Source organism: Enhydra lutris, unplaced genomic scaffold (assembly GCF_002288905.1).
Source record: "Enhydra lutris kenyoni isolate GAN:26980312 unplaced genomic scaffold, ASM228890v2 scaffoldscaffold72, whole genome shotgun sequence".
NCBI lineage: Eukaryota > Metazoa > Chordata > Mammalia > Carnivora > Mustelidae > Enhydra > Enhydra lutris.
In genome coordinates, this window is record NW_019154156.1 from 7,013,903 (window position 1) to 7,031,629 (window position 17,727).

General features: G+C 42.6%; 1 protein-coding gene across 2 annotated transcripts in view; it reads right to left on the reverse strand.

Annotated features, from left to right (window-relative positions):
- Positions 1 to 12,780, reverse strand: part of LOC111159975 (transmembrane and tetratricopeptide repeat containing 1) — a 259,364-nt gene extending 246,584 nt beyond the window's left edge. For both annotated transcript variants that reach the window (XM_022522697.1, XM_022522698.1), the window contains exon 1: positions 12,473 to 12,780. In XM_022522697.1, coding sequence (XP_022378405.1) covers positions 12,473 to 12,780 — 308 coding nt within the window. The remainder of the gene's footprint in view (positions 1 to 12,472) is intronic.
- Between the last annotated feature and the right edge of the window lie 4,947 nt (positions 12,781 to 17,727).

The window sequence follows — 17,727 nt, forward strand, 5'->3', positions numbered from 1 at the left end:
AAAGGGAGTCAGCAAATAATAAAAATTAAGAATAAAAATAATAAAAATTTAAAAATAAAAATGAAAATAATTTTTTAAAATAAACAGATATAAATATAGTTTAGTTAGAAGCATAATTGAGTTGTCAATTTTTAGCCAATTCATTTTCCTTTAAAGATACATGTTTGGTAAAGTTCCTGGATGCGCTACAGTTCTGACAGTGACTAGCCAGAGTTTATGTGGGGACAAACTCCTGCACAGGGCTGTACTCCCTTCAGACACTAGCTGCAAGTTCAATGGTCCCCAGGTTACCTGCCCTGCTGACCAACTGGTCACAAATCTGGGGGTTCCCACAACTCCCTCAGATTTGATAATTTGCAGGAATGACTCACAGAATTTGAGAAAGCATTACACTTGTGATTTCAATTTTATTGTAAAGGATAAAAATCAAAAACCTGTCCAAAGAAAAGACTCATGGAGACAGGTCTGAGAGGGTCCCAAACAGAAACCTTTCTTGTCTTCAGGACACATCACCCCCTCAGCATGATATATGAATACCAATCAGGCAAACTCAACCAAGCTTCAATGTCAAGTTTTTAACTGGGGTTTCATTACTTAGGTTGATTGATTGAATCAATCACTGGGCATGTGACTGAACTCAATCTCCAGCACCACTTTCCCTTCCTGGAGGTTGGAAGGTAGGGCTTGTATGTGGCTCAAAGTCCCATTGTTCTAATCCTACAAGTGGTCTTTCCAGCATAGCCAGCCCACATTCTAAAACTATCAGATGGTCCATCGTGAGTTACCTCTTCCTTAGCACAAACTCAAGTGTGATCTTGGGACCCACTGTGAGCAGCAGAGACACTCCCATCACTCAGGAATTTCCAAGGGTTTAGAAGCTCCCTCCCAGGAACCTGGGATAAAGGCCAAATTCTTTATTCTACAGTACTTGGAGAGAGAAAGTCACAGTCATCATAGTTCCTTTGAGAAAGTATTTTCAGAGCCTTATACTTTATTTGATCCAACTGGAAACATGTCATGTCTACCTCACTGGCTTGAAAAAACATGGCCTTTCTTTAGAGACTATAGGAAACGAGGATGGATGAACTTTGGTCCCCTGAGAGCAAGGTCTGGAGAAAACTCTGTAATTCTGGGGTTTGCCTCAGAAGGCACAGCTGCTATGTCCAGTCTTAAAATTTACAGCTAGCATCACATTTCAATATGCCACACAAGAGGAGAATGGTCCCAAAGTGCTGTGGATCGTCATTCTTTACAGAGAGTCACAGTCCCAGTAGGAGGCAACAGGGAGCCACCACTGCCCCTTTCAGAATCAAAACTGTCCCTCAGCCTCCCATGAAGCAGGACCCACGGGAATCCATCTCTTGTATCCTAGAAATTCTTTATCTGCCTCCATTTTTCTCTTTGACAGAGGGGGAAAAAAAGGAAATAAACCAAGAAATAAGTTAAGCAGACTTTTTTGTCTATGTTATAAAAGTGTAGCCCTGGCTAAATATTTACCTGAAAAAGTCAAGCGTTCACGTGAGTGATGAACTCATTCACCCTTTCAACAGTAATTTAGGAAGCTGCCTTTGGCTCAGGTCATGATCCCAGGGTCCTGGGATCGAGCCCTGCATCAGGCTCTCTGCTCAACAGGGAGCCCGCTTCCCCCTCTCTCTCTCTGCCTGACTCTCTGACTACTTGTGATCTCTCTCTCTCTCTCTCTCTCTCTCTCTGTGTGTCAAATTTAAAAAAAAAAAAAAAAAAAAAAAATCCATGTTGCCAGACAGCAATGTGGGCTACTAAAGCAAAGAGGGTAGAGTGAAGGAGTAAGGATGAAACATGGAGGACAGTCCGCCATTTTGGATCAGGGTGCCAGGGAAGGTGGCAAGGAGGAAATGACATTTGAGCAGAGACTGAAGGTGGTAAGAGAGCAAGAGTGCATGGGTCTGGGCAAAGAGCATTTCAGAAAGTATAAAGGTTTCCTGGGCAGCAGTGGGTGTAGCCTGTAAAGGACACAAGGACTCTAGAATGCTGGCAGAGGTAGAATGAGGTGCAGACTGATAGACTAGAGGTCAGGGAAGTGGCCAGGGGTCAGATCAACAGGGTACTGGAGAACAAAAACCATTTCTCATCATTTGGAAAAGAACAGTGCCATTAACTCTGGCATGTCCAAGCACTCCTCCCCTGTCTCTCCCTGCCTTTTTAAGTGGAATGACTACGTATTCAAAGTTAGGAAAAAGATGAACTGTAAGCTCCAAAGGAAGACAGAAAAGACATATGTTGATTTAAAATTTAAAAAAAATTTAAAAAGATTGCTTCCAATGGTGTTTTCTAAGCTTCATTCAGAGACTCACCTATAAAAACCCTCATAATTCAAAAATACACTCCTCTAATTTTCCATCCTTCCTACACTGCCAGACTATAGTCCAAAGCCCATTTTACGTCTAAGGCTCATGCTGGCAGGCAACAATCTTAACCTCCGTCTCTTGGGATTTCTAAGATAAACATTAGTTTGGCATGCAATTTTCAGAGGACATTTTTTTTTCATTCTTCTCTATAAAATCTTTATTGCCTTCAATCATATTTTTCCTTGGCTCTCTCCATCACGGAATATCCTAGACAATCTAGTCAAACAATCTATGATGGCAGATGTCTACCATCATAGACTGTGAACACAAACTTACCAGCTTTGCTGCAACAGACCATCTCTAAATGAATTCCAAAGAGGACAAAGCAAAAGGAACAGAACCAAAATGAACATGCCACCATTTCTTTTAGATTTTGGGCATAGAGGCTAGAGCTGATTTTCATGGTTGGCATATCATCTGCGACTAAAAGATGCAAACTGCTGCAAAAAAAAAAAAAAAAAAAAAAAAAAAAAAAAAAAACTCCAAAAAAAAAAAAAAAAAAAAAAAAAAACACTAAAACCTCTCCAGATCCAAGCATTAAAATGTTTCAAATCCTTACAGCTGCACGTATTAAGATATTCTATTTTCTAACTCTGACATTTCAAACCACCCACTTTCACTCCTATGGTGTATATCACCATCAGAATCCTTCAATTAGATAAACCTTTATAGCGAACTGGTAGAATACTATGATCCAGTAGCTTAAAAGCAGATAGACTCAAGAGTTTAAAATCCTTTCATTTGCCTTAGTTTCCCCATCTTTAACATGGAAAACCCCTGCTTCTTTCTTGTTGAAGGAAGCTTCTCCTTGCTTCCTGATCTGGACGGTTCTGCTAACAATCCACCAGGATATTTTTTTCTTTTTCTCAAGAGGAAAAGGGCAGAGAGAAAATAAAATTAAAAAGCTAAGCACCTTTTAAATCAGTCAGAGCCATTCTTCTAGGTGGGCGTTATGGGCATCATGGGTTTTGGTTCTGTGTCAATTAAGTGCCTACAGAGTGACTTCACGGGTTTAATGTCCTGATTCCAGAGTTAAAAACAGGTCATGGCCAGTGGAGGATAAAAAAGCAAAATAAAAAAGGTGACTGCTACAGATTAAGTTTTCACAGATGTTTTGATTCTGCTCTACAATGATCCAAAAATATTTCTGTGTGCCTTTGGAAAATAATCTTATGAAAAGACCAAATATAAGATTTGACTGTGAACACAAATTCATTAGAATTCTAAACTCACGTCAAGGAACACAGAGACGACCATTTGTATCGATTAAAGTTTGACTAGAGAAGCAGAACCACCAGAAATGATACAGCAGAGAGATCTGCTGTAGAGATCTGACCTTTCCCAACTGTAGAAGCTCGCTGCACAGCCTATGCAAGCCTGCTGCTTCCGTCTGCATGGAACGCCCACAGGGCAGGAGTTCAGGAGGGAGGAAGGATGGGTGGACTTGAGAAGAGCCAGAAGCAATGAACATGAACCCAAAGGTACCTCTGCTGCTCACAGCCTGTAAGGCTCCAACTTTAATGATGCGAGTGGCTCAAACAAGCTGGCACACTTCCTCAGGGCTGCACACACACCTGCACTATGATTCCACGTAGCTAGAACACCATGATCTGGAGAGCTCTGGAGGTGCCATGGACCTAGCCAGCAGCGGGTTAGCTGGCATGTCTGTGACAACCCACAGGAGCTGTGACAGCACCAACACCTACACCAGCCTTCTGACCAGGTACGTGGCCATTTCACTTTCACTTTCCAAATCTCAGAGAAATTTCTCTAGTACAACTATAACCTAGTGCAATAAAGGGAAAGAATTTCCAAGAAACAGAGTTCCAATTCCAAAAAATTGATGTAATACAAAGCCATCATATCTTGGTAAACTGACTTCATTTTCCTTTGTACCCTGCCCCACAAACTGGTAGAGTAGACACTAAAAATCCACTTCCTTACCCCAATTTCAGCCGATTTCTTATGTGAGAAAAACTGATTAATATGTTTCTATGCATGCAAGTACCTTTATAGTAACAAGCATTACACATCTCTTATTAACTTATTTATTGTTTATTCTTAAAGTAATTTCTAGCTATCAGTTATGTGAGACATTCATTCAGTGAATCAAAGATAATAAACTATTTTAATAAAAACTAAGTTTGAGGGACGCCTGGGTGGCTCAGTTGGTTAAGCAGCTGCCTTCGGCTCAGGTCATGATCCCAGCGTCCTGGGATCGAGTCCCGCATCGGGCTCCTTGTTCTGTGGGGAGCCTGCTTCTCCCTCTGCCTCTGCCTGCCACTCTGTCTGCCTGTGTTCGTTCTCTCTCCCTCTCTCTCTCTGACAGATAAATAAATAAAATCTTAAAAAAAAAAAAAAAGAAACCTAAGTTTGAGGGACGCCTGGGTGGCTTAGTTGCTTAAGTGTCCAATTCTTGGTTTTGGCTTGGGTCATGTTCTCATGGGTCCTGGGATCAATCCCCCCCTCCCCCCACACCCCATGTACTGCATGAAGCTCAGGGGGAGTCTGCTTGCAGAGTCTCTCCCTATGACCCTCCCCCCACTTGCATGTGCGTACAGGCATGCTCTCTTGCTCTAATAAATAAATAAATAAATCTTTTTTTTTAAAAAGCCAACAACAAAACCTAGGTTTGAGTTTTGCACTGGGAAAGACAAGCTACAGAATGGGAGAAAAGTATGTGCCAACCCCACAGATGACAAAGGACCTTTACCTACAATATATAAAGAAATCTCAAAATTCAACATAAAAAAAAAATCCACTTAGGACAAAAGATATGAAGAGACATTTTAAGGAAGAGGGTATACAGAGGGCAAATAAACACATGAAAGTATATTCAACACCATCAGCCATTAGGGAAATGCAAATTAAAATCACAATGAGGTATCACTGTATGACTATCAGAATGGCTACAACCAAAGAAAGTGACAACACCAAATGCTGGTGAGGAAGCACAATAACTGGATTACTCATACAGGTATGGGAGGGTCTGGAAAACAGTTCATCAGTTTCTTAAAAAACTAAATATGCAACAACCATGTGACCCAGCAGTTGCAATCCTGGACATTTATCCCAAAGAAATAAAACCGGTGTTTACAAAAAAACCTGTAAATGAATGTTCATAGCAGTTTTGTTTGTAACAGCCTCAAACTGCAAACAACCCAGATGTCCTTCAACAGGTGAAGGATGAAACCGTGGGACAGCCACACAACGGACTACTACTCAGCAACAGAAAGAATGAACTACTGATATGCAACAAATCTGAATAAACTCCAGAGAATTATGCTAAATGCAGAAAAAGCCAGTCTCGATAGGGTTACATACTACATGATTCCACATATAGCACTCTCAAAATGACAAAATTACGGACATGGAGATTAGTGGTGATTGTGGAGCAGGGTGGGGTGTTACAAATTGGGGGGCTGTTATGAATGAGGTGTTTATAACTATGATAAAGAAGCAGAAAGGATCCTTATGATGAAACTGTTCTGTATCTTGATTGTGTCGTAATCTTGGAAATCTACATGTGACGAAACTGCATAGGACGAAATGCACACAACAGAAATAAGAGTATGGGGCGCCTGGTGGCTCAGTGAGTTAAGCCTCTGCCTTCGGCTTAGGTCATGATCTCAGGGTCCTGGGATCGAGCCCCGCACTGGGCTCTCTGTTCAATGGGGAGCCTGCTTCTCCCTCTATCTCTGCCTGCCTCTCTGCCTACTTGTGATCTCTCTCTCTCTCTGTCAAATAAAGAAAATCTTAAAAAAAAAAAAAAAGGAAAAGAAAAGAAAAAAGAGTACATGTAAAACTGATAAAATCTAAATAAAAGCTATGGACTATATCAATGTCAACTTCTTCGTTGTGATATTATACTATAGTTATGCAAGGCTTTAACCCTGGAGGAAAATGGATAAAAAGCTCTATATTATTATTTACAACTGTATGGAAATGTACAATTATCTCACAATGAGAAGGGTTTTTCTTTTTTTTTTATGCCAAAGACAATATAAGAAAAGAAAACTCGGGCCACCTGGGTGGCTCAGTCTGTTAAGCATCTGCCTTCAGCTCAGGTCATGATCCCAGGGATTTGGGATCGAGTCCTGCTTCAGGGTCCCTGCTCAGCAGAAAGCCTGCTGTCCCTCTCCCACAACCCCTGCTTGTGTTCCCTCTCTCACTGTGTCTTGGTCAAATAAATAAATAAAATCTTAAAAAGGAAAAGAAAACTATAGGCCAACATTTATGATAAAACAGATGCAAAAGTCCTCAATAAAATCCTAGCAAACTGAATTCAACAGCACATTTAAAGGAACATAAGCCATAACCAACTGGGTTTTATCCCTGGGATGCAAGAATGGTTCGACATGCACAACTCACTTAATGTTACATACCACATTAACAGAATGGAGGGTACAAATTACATGATGATGTCCAGAGACGCAACGAAAGGATCCGACAAAATTCAACACCTTTCATGGTAAAAAGTCTCAAAAATTAGGTTCAGAAAGAATACCTCAACACAATAAAGAACATACATGAAAAGCCCACAATTAACATCATACTTAATGGTGAAAAACTGAAAGCTTTTTCTCTATGATCAAGAACAAGGAAAAAAAAAAAAAAAAGACAAGGATGCCCACTCTTGCACTTCTCTTCAGCACTGTACTGAAAGTCCTACCCAGAGCAATTAGGCAAGAAAAAGAAAAGGCATTTACGCTGGGAAAAAAAGAAGTAAAGTTATCTGTTTGTATATGGCACTGATTTTTTATGTTAGAGAATCCTAAAGACAAAAAAACCTGCTAGAACATTCAAAATCAGTAAAGTTGCAAGATACAAATCAATATACAAAAATAGCTGCATCTGCATTTCAAGTTTAAAAAATCAGCTGCATTTCTATACACCAATAATGAATGATCCAAGATTAAGAAAAACAATCCCATCTGCAACAGCATTAAAAAGAATAAAATACAGAGGAGTTAACCAAAGAGGTAAAAATCATGTATAATTAAAACTATAAATCACTGACGAAAGAAACTAAAGAAACTAAACGAAACACAAATAGACATCCCAAATTCATAGGTAGAAGACTTACTATTGTTAAAATGTCCATAATAGGGACGCCTGGGTGGCTCAGTTGGTTAAGCAGCTGCCTTCGGCTCAGGTCATGATCCCAGCGTCCTGGGATCGAGTCCCACATCGGGCTCCTTGCTCATCAGGGAGCCTGCTTCTCCCTCTGCCTCTGCCTGCCATTCTGTCTGCCTGTGCTGGCTCTCTCTCCCTCTCTCTCTCTCTGACAAATAAATAAATAAAATCTTAAAAAAAAAAAAAAAAGTCCATAATACTCAAAGCCAATTATAGTCAATGTATTCTATATTAATATACCAATAGATTTTTTTTTTTACTGAAATAAAAAAAAAAATCATAAAATTCATTTGGAACTACAAAAAATCCTGAATATATAAAGCAATTTTGAGAAAGAACAAAGCTGGAAGCATCACACTTCCTGATTTCAAACCATATTACAAAGCTACAATAATTAAAACAGTATGGTAGTGGAATAAAAACAAACACACTTACCAATGGAAAAGAACAGAGAGGCCAGAAAGTAACCTACACATATATGGTCAAATGATCTTCAACATAAAGGCCGAGTATACACAGCAGGGAAAAGATAGTCTCTTCAACAGTGTTGGGAAAAATGGTATACACCTGCAAAAGAATAAACCTGGACGCTTACCTTACACTGTACACAAAAATCAACTTAAAATGTACTGACAACCTAAATAGACCTGAAACTGTAAAACTTCCAGAAGAAAAACAGGGGTCATGATCCCAGGGTCCCAGGATAGAGCCCCACATCACGCTCCTTGCTCAGTGCAGAGCCTGCTTCTCCCTCGCCCTCGGCCTGCTGCACCCCCCATAGCTTGTGCACTCTCTCGCTCTCCTCACTCTCTCTCTCTCTCTCTCATTCTCGCTCTCCCCCTGTCAAATAAATAAAATCTTTTAAAAAAAAATGGGGAAAACTTCATGATTTAGACTTAGCAATGATTTTTTAAAATATGACACCAAAAGTACAAACAATTAAAAAAAATTAGGTAACTGAGACTACATCAAACTAAAAAACCACTGTACGGCAAAGGAAGTAACCAACAGGGTTAAAAGGCAACCAATGGAATAGCCAAGGCATGTATCTGATATGTTAAATACGTAAGAAACTCCAACTCAAGGTAAAAAAAAAAAAAAAAAAAAAAAAAAAGGATGAAAAAATGGGCAAAGGGCCTGAACAGATATTTCTCCAATAAAGACTCAGCCATTAAAAAAGAATGAGAGCTTGCCATGTGTGACAACATGGAGGGTATTATGCTAAGTGAAATAAGTCAGAGAATAACGAATACCACATAACTTCATTTATATGTGGAATTAGAAAACAAAACAACCAAACAGAACAAAACAGAAACAGACTCAGATACAGGAAACAAATAACTGGTTACCAGAGGGGATGGGGGGGGGGGGCGGTGGCAAAATAGGTGAAGGGCATTAAGAAATACAAACTTCCAGTTATAAAATAAGTAAGTCATGGAGATGTAATGTACAGCCTAGGGAACACAGTCAATCATATTGTAATAAATTTGTATAGTGACAGATGGTAACCAGACCTATAGTGGGGACCATTTTATAATATATAAAGACATCAAGTCACTATGGTATACATCTGAAACTAATAGGGTATCATATGTCAATTATAGTTTAAAAAAAAAAAAGACATACAAATGGCCAACAGTACGTACATGAAGAGATACTTAACATCACTAATCCTCAGGAAAATGCAAATCAAAATCAAAATCATAATGAGTTATCACCTCTGTCACACCCATTAGGCTGGCTTTTATTAAAAAAAAGATAAGTGTTGGCAAGGATGTAGAAAACTAGAACCACTGTACACTACTGGTGGGAACTTAAAAGGTGCCGCTCCTATGGAGAACAGTATAGAGATTTCTCAAAAAGTTAAAAATACAACCAGCTAATAATCCAGCAATCCTATTTCTGGTTAAAAATCCAAAAGAATTGAAATCTGGATCTTGAAGAGATATATGCACTGCCAAGTTCACTGCAGCAATACTCACAATAACTACATGGACACAACCTAACTGTCCGTGATCAGATGAATAGATTAAAAAAAAAAAAAAAGTGGGGGGGTGCCTGGGTGGCTCAGTCAGTTAAGTGTCTGCCTTTGGCTCAGGGTCATGATCCCAGGGTCCCGGGTTAGAGCCCCGTGTCAGGCTCCTTGCTCAGGAGGAAACCCACTTCTCCCTTTGCCCCTTCTCCTGCTTGTGTGCTCGCTCTCACTCTCTCTCTCTAATAAATAAGATCTTTTAAAAAATTTTAAAATAACTGGTCTATACATACAATGAAATACTATTCAGCCTTAACAAAGGAAATCCTGTCACATACAACAACATGGCTGGCCGGGGAGGACATTATATTAAGTGAAATAAGCCAATAACAGGGCAAATACTGCATGACTGTACTTACATAACATATTTAAAATAGTCAAATTCATATGGAGAGTAGAATGATGGCTGCCAAGGGGGGGGCGGGGGGGGGTGGAGCCCGGAGAAAGCTGCTGTTCAGCAGGTATACAGTTCCAGTTATGGAAAAGGAGTAAGCACCAGAGATCTGCTCTACCACATGGCCTCTACAGTTAATGATATTTTATTGTGCTCCTAAGAATTCTAAATGGCAATTTCATGTTAAGTGTTCTTACCAGAAAAAAAAATAAATAAAAATGATCTCAAATTCTCAAAGATTTTTATTAAAAAAAGAAAACCTAGTTTAAGATATAATTAAAACAGTGTGTATATATATTTAAAGGGCCACTTTATTTTTATCAACTATCTAAAACAAAAATCATAAAGACTTAATCTATGTAAAGAGTTTCAGGCCAATGCTTGTTTCACACTGAATAGTTAATAAATTTGATTTTCTGTCCTTCCTTGCAACAACCTTTAGAGTTGTATGAGTCTAGAGCCATCAACAGTACCCCCCACCCTCCAGGCTTCTCCTTATGCTAAGCAGAGAGCCCGATGCTGGACTCGATCCCAGGACCCTGAGATCACGACCTGAGCCGAAGGCAGCGGCTTAACCCACTGAGCCACCCAGGCGCCCCCAGGTCTTATTTTAATTCACACCTGTGAACATGGAAAGACGAGCTAACTTTCTCTTTCTAAAGAAACATCTACCCCTTTCTGATTAGTGCTGTGCTGCTCTCTAGATCTGCAACTCAATCTTCTCCAGAAAAAAAAAAAAGGTATATCTTACACAGCCAGTAAAATGAGATTCTACAAAGAGCAATGGTCTTAGACGCAAATCTGCATTTTGTAACCAATGAGAACACAGTGAGGAGTTGGCCCCGCCCTGCAACTCTCCTTCCTTACCCGTTTCCCCAAAACCCTTGCTAACATTCTTCATCAATGGCCTTTCCTCATTGTCTACTTCCCTCCCCACTCCTCTTTTCTGTCCCTGCCATCTCCTGCATGCATGAAAAACACTTTAGAAAGTCAAAAAGTGAAAACATCCTTCCCATCCTCCACCAAGTGGGCACTGGCATTTGGCCCTAACCTTTTAAAATGTAAAATGTTCAGATCAAGACAGTCTCCATGGCTGTTACAATCCCAGCACATCTCATGCTGTGAGCTTCCACACCTTAAATGAACCATCAGCCCTCACTGTAATAAATGAAAAGGCAGGCCGATCTAGAAGATAAACATATATATTTGTGTCATCTAAGATTTTAAGAAACATTTGGAAAACTGAGAGTACTGAGCAACTCACTCAGTAGCTGTGGTTATCTTTCAGCCAAAAAGCAAAACCACTTTCCAAGAGGACTAATGTTTACAAAATACTCTCTTCAGAGTCAAATGTGCAATTTCCTCACTCTCTTTTAAAACACTGAATTTTCAATGCAAGAATTAAGTCAAAAGCCCATGAATTACTGACAACTGCTATGATTTCCTTTTCTAAGTCATCACAACCACCTGTCAAGAAACCTTGGCCTCCTGGCCCCAGGCAAGCTTTTCAAGCTGCATATCCCGTCTCGAATAACTACTATCATAAAGACAGGTTCATATTACACCCACTGGAAAAGGCTTAAAACACTGATGATACTGAACCAATATTTCAAGTTTTTGTCCGGCACATTATAAGCTTAAAGGCTGAGCCAAATTAAAAAGGGTTGAGTCAAGCTCACAGTGTACCAGGTAACACTCATACAAAGCCCTCCTCCTCTTCCTTCTGAAGCAAGCCCTCTTTTAAATTCAAGAAAATACTCCACCCTACAAAACCCTGGCGTTCTCTCGGTTCCTTTACACTTTATTCATACCAGAAATGCTGAATCATGACTCTGAGGTTGTAAAACAAAAACTATTTCGACTGGGACACCAGGATCTCCAGAGGTTCCCACGCTCTGCCTTCCTTTGCTTTGCATCTTATCTAAATCCCGAGCCCTTCCGCAAACCTGCGGACTGGAAAGGCTCCGGGAGCAGCCAAAGACTGCAGGTCGGGGGAGAGCCTCCGCTCCCTCTGCTGCGCCTCCCCAAAACCCGTGCAGCCCTCGCACGGCTCTCGCCTCTCCTCCGAACGCAACCCCAAAGGGACTGATTCTCTCGCCATCAGCAAGGCTACCCAACAACCTCCGAGAAATTCCCAACTTGGAAGCATCCCCACCACAGCCTCCAGCCCGGAACTCGCCGGGCTCGCGCGGTCGCACTTGACCAAGTGCGGGAGCAGCTCTAGCAGCCCCGCTCCCAGCCCTAGCCCGAGAGACCAGCCCGCCGAGAGCGCAGACTCCAGAGAAACTCGATCCCAACTCCCAGCCCGCGCCTCCCGAACCGCCCCGGGAGCCCAGAGAAGCGGGGCCGGGGACAGCGGCGCGGAGTGGCGTGGACAGCAGCAGAGGAGGGAGGCGTGGAGAGGAAGGGGCCCCAAGAAAAGAAACGACCCCCCCCCCCCGAGCTGGTCCCGCAACTTCTCCCAGCTCGGACGAGAGGCGAAGAGAAACGGCTGCGGCTGCGAGCGCGAGCTAAGGGACTCACTTGAAGGTGAGGACGCAGAGCGGCCGGTAGGACTTGTGGCTGGTGTTCTCGGCCATGCCCTTGCCCCAGAAGTCGTTGGTGAAAATGCCCCAGCGAAGCGGGGCGCCGGGCCGTACGTCGGGGTTGTTCACGATCGCCCACACGTCGTCGTGCACGAACTCGCCCTGCAGGGAGCGGCCGTAGCATAGGCAGCTCGCCCCGGCCAGCAGCGCCGCGGCCCCGGCCGGCGCGAGTCCGCAGCCCCGCCGCCGGGAGGGCGCGCGGTCTCCGCTGCCGCCGCCGCCTCGGGCAGAGCCTGTCACCACCATCGTGCCGCCGCCACCGCCGCTGCCCTAGCCGCTCCCGGGCGTCTGGCATTCTCCCCGGCCGGGGCCCCGGCGGCGCGCCGCGGCTGCCGGGAGGTGGCCTCGGGCATGATGCGGCGGCAGCCGGACCCGCCGCTGGCGCCCCGCGCTCCGCCGCCGCCTGCGCCGCCGAGTTGGCCCAGCTGCAAATAAACAGCAGTCCCCCCGCCTCCCCCGGCCATCGCCACCTCCTCCGCCCCACTGCGCATGCCCCGCTCGCTCTCGCCTCCACCCGCCCCCCCCCTCCATCCCCGGGCCAGGGGCCGCCCCCCCCACCCCCAGCGCCCTCCTCCCCCGCCCCGCTCCCAGCCGCACTCAGCCCTGGGCGCCCGCGTCCCCCCCCCGCCGGAGTTCGCGCGCAGGTGGAGCGGGGTCGCGGCGCGGGGCTGCTGGAGAGGCGGAGAAGGGGCCCCGGGGTCCTGCCCGGCGCTCCGGCCGGTACTCACCGCCGTCCCCGAGTCACGCACCCCCCCCACCCCCACCCACGGGGTTAGGAGGGCCTCTGCCGGCACCTCCCGGCCGAGGACCAGGGCGGGCTTAGCAGGTGCGCACCCTGAAACCCCACACCCCCCGCTCCGACCCAGAGAAAAGTGGCCGCGGCTTCCCGGGAAGTTCCCGGCTTTCAGCACCCCGGACAACAGCGGCGGCGGCGCCCGGCCACAGGCTCTCCCGCCCGCGCCCGCGCTCGTCCCGTCGCCCGTCCCGTCCTCCTGTCCGCGTCCCCTCCCCGCGCTCGCAGCCTCCCCGTGGGGGAGGCCATGGGGGAAACGGAGCTGCCCGAAGCACCTTCCCGAAACCAAGAGAAAGGGTCTGCGGGCCGAGGGCTTCCCGCCCGCCCTGCGCGGTTTGTTCAGGGGCGCCGCGGGCTGTTCGCCTTTCAGGGCCCATCGCTCTGCTCGCACTTGGGAAAAGTCCCAGCTTCGATTTGGGGTTTGGGTCTGGGCATGGAATTGTTTTCTGAAACATTCCTTCTCAATTTATTTCTTACTGAAACTCTTTAAGACGATCCTGAAGATGCTAAGCAAATTACTTTTTCTTCCCATCTAAGTGGATCACTTGGTCTGATGATTATTTCCTGGACTGCGGGCTTGTTTGAACTGTTCCTGCTAAGTCAATACCACTTGAGAAAAAAAGAAGAAGAAGAAGAAGGAAAAAAGTTAAAACGTTAAGGCCTCCGGCTTTGACTCCCAATCTCCCCATGCTTCTGAAAAGTTATTTTCTTTTTCTAAAAATACTAGTTATGTATGTAAATAAAGTAGGTATCCCAGAATAATGATTGCTAGAATTTCTCCAGATTTCAAGTCTGTTTACTCTTTGAGTCCCATCGCAAATATCCATTGCTATGTTACTTAAGTTACCCGTAATTTGATATATCCAAAGAGAAAGACTTAAAATACAAAATTTATTATTCCCAACCTTCAAAAATTCTTAAAAGTTTCATTGATCTTAAAAAAAAAAAAAAAGTAAAATAAAAGGCAGAAATTGTTCTTATAGTAACTGAGCATTTGCGTGACTCTACCACACCAGTTTTTTGGTTTGTTTTTTTTTGTTTTGTTTTGTTTTTAAGGATGTGTCCGAGCAGTTGAAAACGCAGTGAATGAAGGCAAATATTCCAAAGTCAAGATGCATTTCATCCATTTTACTTTGGTGACTTGAAACTTAGTGAATGTAAAATGAAATTGAGAAACCCAAGCATGGATGTCTTCATCCTTAGGTTAAAACTTGTTGACCCTTGATAGGTTTAATACCCAGACCCTACAGACACCTGAATCTACCCTCTTTCCCAAGAACACAGTACAGCCTTTCCTCTTTGCCTGCCCAAAAATATATTTCAATTTAAAAGAAATATATTAAGAGAACACCCTATGCTACAATGTGCTAAATTGTGTGCCTGTGTGGTTGTGTATATAAGGTTAACACTATAAAAGTCTTTCTATTTTTTTTAACATTTTTATTTATTTATTTGACAGAGAGAGAGATTACAAATAGGCAGGCTCCCTGCTGAGCAGAGAGCCCAGTGTGGGGCTGGGGCTCAATCCCAGAACCCTGAGATCATGACCTGAGCCGAAGGCAGAGGCTTAACCGACTGAGCCACCCAGGCACCCCTAAAAGTCTAACTTTCTAAGTTAACAGCTGGCTAGGATAATGAAATTATCTTTTCTGAAATGATTGTACGTTTAATAAGCCAATATATCAATTGTTTACCTAAAATCCTTACCTTGAGACAAGGTCTTAATTCCAAAGAGTGACTAATAATGGATTTTTACGGAGACCTTTTCTCCCTCCAATTATCCTTAAACAGCCCAGCCCACCCCCTTCTTACCTGAGTTGTTTTCCTTTTTAGATGCAGTGAGTTATCAGAGTTCTCCATGACAATGGAGAGAAGGGTAGAAGGAGGAGAACTGACTCCAAACACCAAAAAGATAATGGAGGAGATAAAAGGGAAAAGATAAAGGAAACCTCTAAGTGGGACTCCAGGTTTCTGAGCTCAGTTTCATTAAGTTTTCCTCTACGTTCAGTGGCATCTCTCTTCTGTTTGGTTTGGATGATGAGTTTGAGATTCCTCTAAAGTCCTCTCAAGCACGAAGCAGTAAGTAAATGTTTTTTAGAAATTGAGCAGTTCTTTGCAGCCTAATCCCCTCCTATCTCAGTCTTGTTCTGTGTTCCTGGAAAACAGTGTACAAGCAGTGACGTCAGAGGTGGGTTTACATTGATACGCCAGTGCATCAGCCCCTCTGCTTCTCTCTTAAGGTGTAAAGCACTCATCTTGGCTAATAAAGGGGTCCAAAAGGAAATGAGATTTCATTCTTGTTGCTTAGTCTCTGATAATTTTTAAAGGATTTAAAATTAGAGCAATACTACCTTCTAAGACATCTTTTGTCCACTCAGAGCAATTTAAAACATAAATTATTACAGAAGTGCCTGACAGTCATACAGATTAAGTCGCTCATGTAAATTAAAATGTACCATGGTCCTTAAAGGAATTAGGACACAACTAAAAATAAATCAAGGATAAGTAGGTATTTTACTAAAACAAATTTCAAATTACTGCCCACTTTGCTTTTTCAGCCTAATAAACACCCCGTTCAGATACACCCTATATAAAGGGACAAATGCAATGTTATAAAGTCATAAATTCAGAAAAAGAGCTGATAATATAATTGGTGTTAAAAATAAATGTTCGTGAGCTAGTTATTTATCTATTACCCGCTCTTGAGGAGAATACAGGAAAATAGGAAAAAAAAAAAAAACAAGAAAATTAAAACATTCTCACCCCATAACCCGCTGCGCCAGTGATAGGACAGGCAATATGCACTTGAAGAAGCCGGTCAGCCCTAGGCAGGACAAGCATGGGACAGACTGAGGTGTGGTGTGAGAATTGGCTGCATCCAGGCTTGGCCCAGGCTGGTGGCAGCCATGGCAGCAGCCGCCCCCAGAGAGAGGAGGGGCTCCTCATGGACATAAACTGGCTTCCACTCCCATCCCCGGGATTTATCTCTCTGAATCCTGCCCAGAATTAAAAATTAAACAATATCTGTGATCTTGTACTTGCTGTCTCTCAGGCAATAAACTTTGTCAGCAAATCACTACAAGATAAAAGCCTACACATGTACATTAAAATAAAGCATAGCAAGTACTTACTAGAGTTCAGAATCTCTGGTTTTGAAAGCTGCTGCAACACTGCAAAGCAAATATCCACAGTCTTGGAAACAGACATTTCCTTTTAAGATTACTGTATATGAGAGAAAAAAATATTTTCATATGAATAAAATTTTAATTACATATATTTTTATTTTTAGACTTTAATCATATACTTTTCTTGTACAACCTACAGAACTTATAGGAAATGTCAGGAAAAAAACACTCAAATGGTGCCTGGGTGGCTCTGTTTTTAAGCATCTGCCTTCACCTCAGGTCATGATCCCAGAGTCCTGGGATCCAGGCCCATATCCGGCTCTCTGCTCTGCAGGAAACCTGCTTCACCCTCTCCCACTCCCCTCTGCTTGTGTTCCCTCTTTTACTGTCTCTCTCTCTGTCAAATAAATAAATAAAATCTTAAAAAAAAAAAAAAAAAGAAAGAAAGAAAGAAAGGAAAAAACACTCAAATGCTATGTATCAATTTGCATTTAACATTAAATTCAGGCTTACAACTGACTTGTATGAAGAGTTAAAATTTTTAGAAAAATTACCCCATCAGAATCATTAGCTCTAGAAGTACTACAATTTGTATTTTGAAATAACTTCTCAGAAATTTATCTTAATGTTGTCATAACCTATAAAATACTCTGAACAGTTCTAGTAACAATTGGATCAACAAAAAGATGCTTCTCAAAATTAAAATGCATCCAAAAAGTCCTGATTCATAGCATTTGCTGAATTTCATGGTGTAAATATTCTTACCATGGTCAATTTCATGCTACTAACATGATGTCACTGAACACAGAGATAGGAAGAAAGGCCTAGTAGCGTAACATTCTACATAACTCTCACCAGATACAGTAGACCTAGATAAGATCAAGAGCATATTAATAGTAAAATACTTACAACATGATGAGTTTTAAACATTTATTATCTTTGTTTTTAATCTAATCCATATGTTTATATAACTAAGTGTTTTTATAACACCTGTATTTAACAACCAGCTTACAAAACTCCTAAATATTTAATAATCCATTTTTGTCAGTTAGTATGAGTTGACTCTGGCACACTAGCAGATGAAATAAGTTTGGTCATTATTGGTATCGTAAGTTTGAATTTGAGTGTAAGTATGGCACTCAGAGGCAAAGGAATGACTATACTTGTGTAGTGAAGAATTAGCCTCACCTGAAGAGAGGCCTGGCCTTTGCCTTAGCCACTGGGAGATAATCTTTAGGCCCCTGGAATTTCCTGCCTCACAGAAGTGTCTTTGTT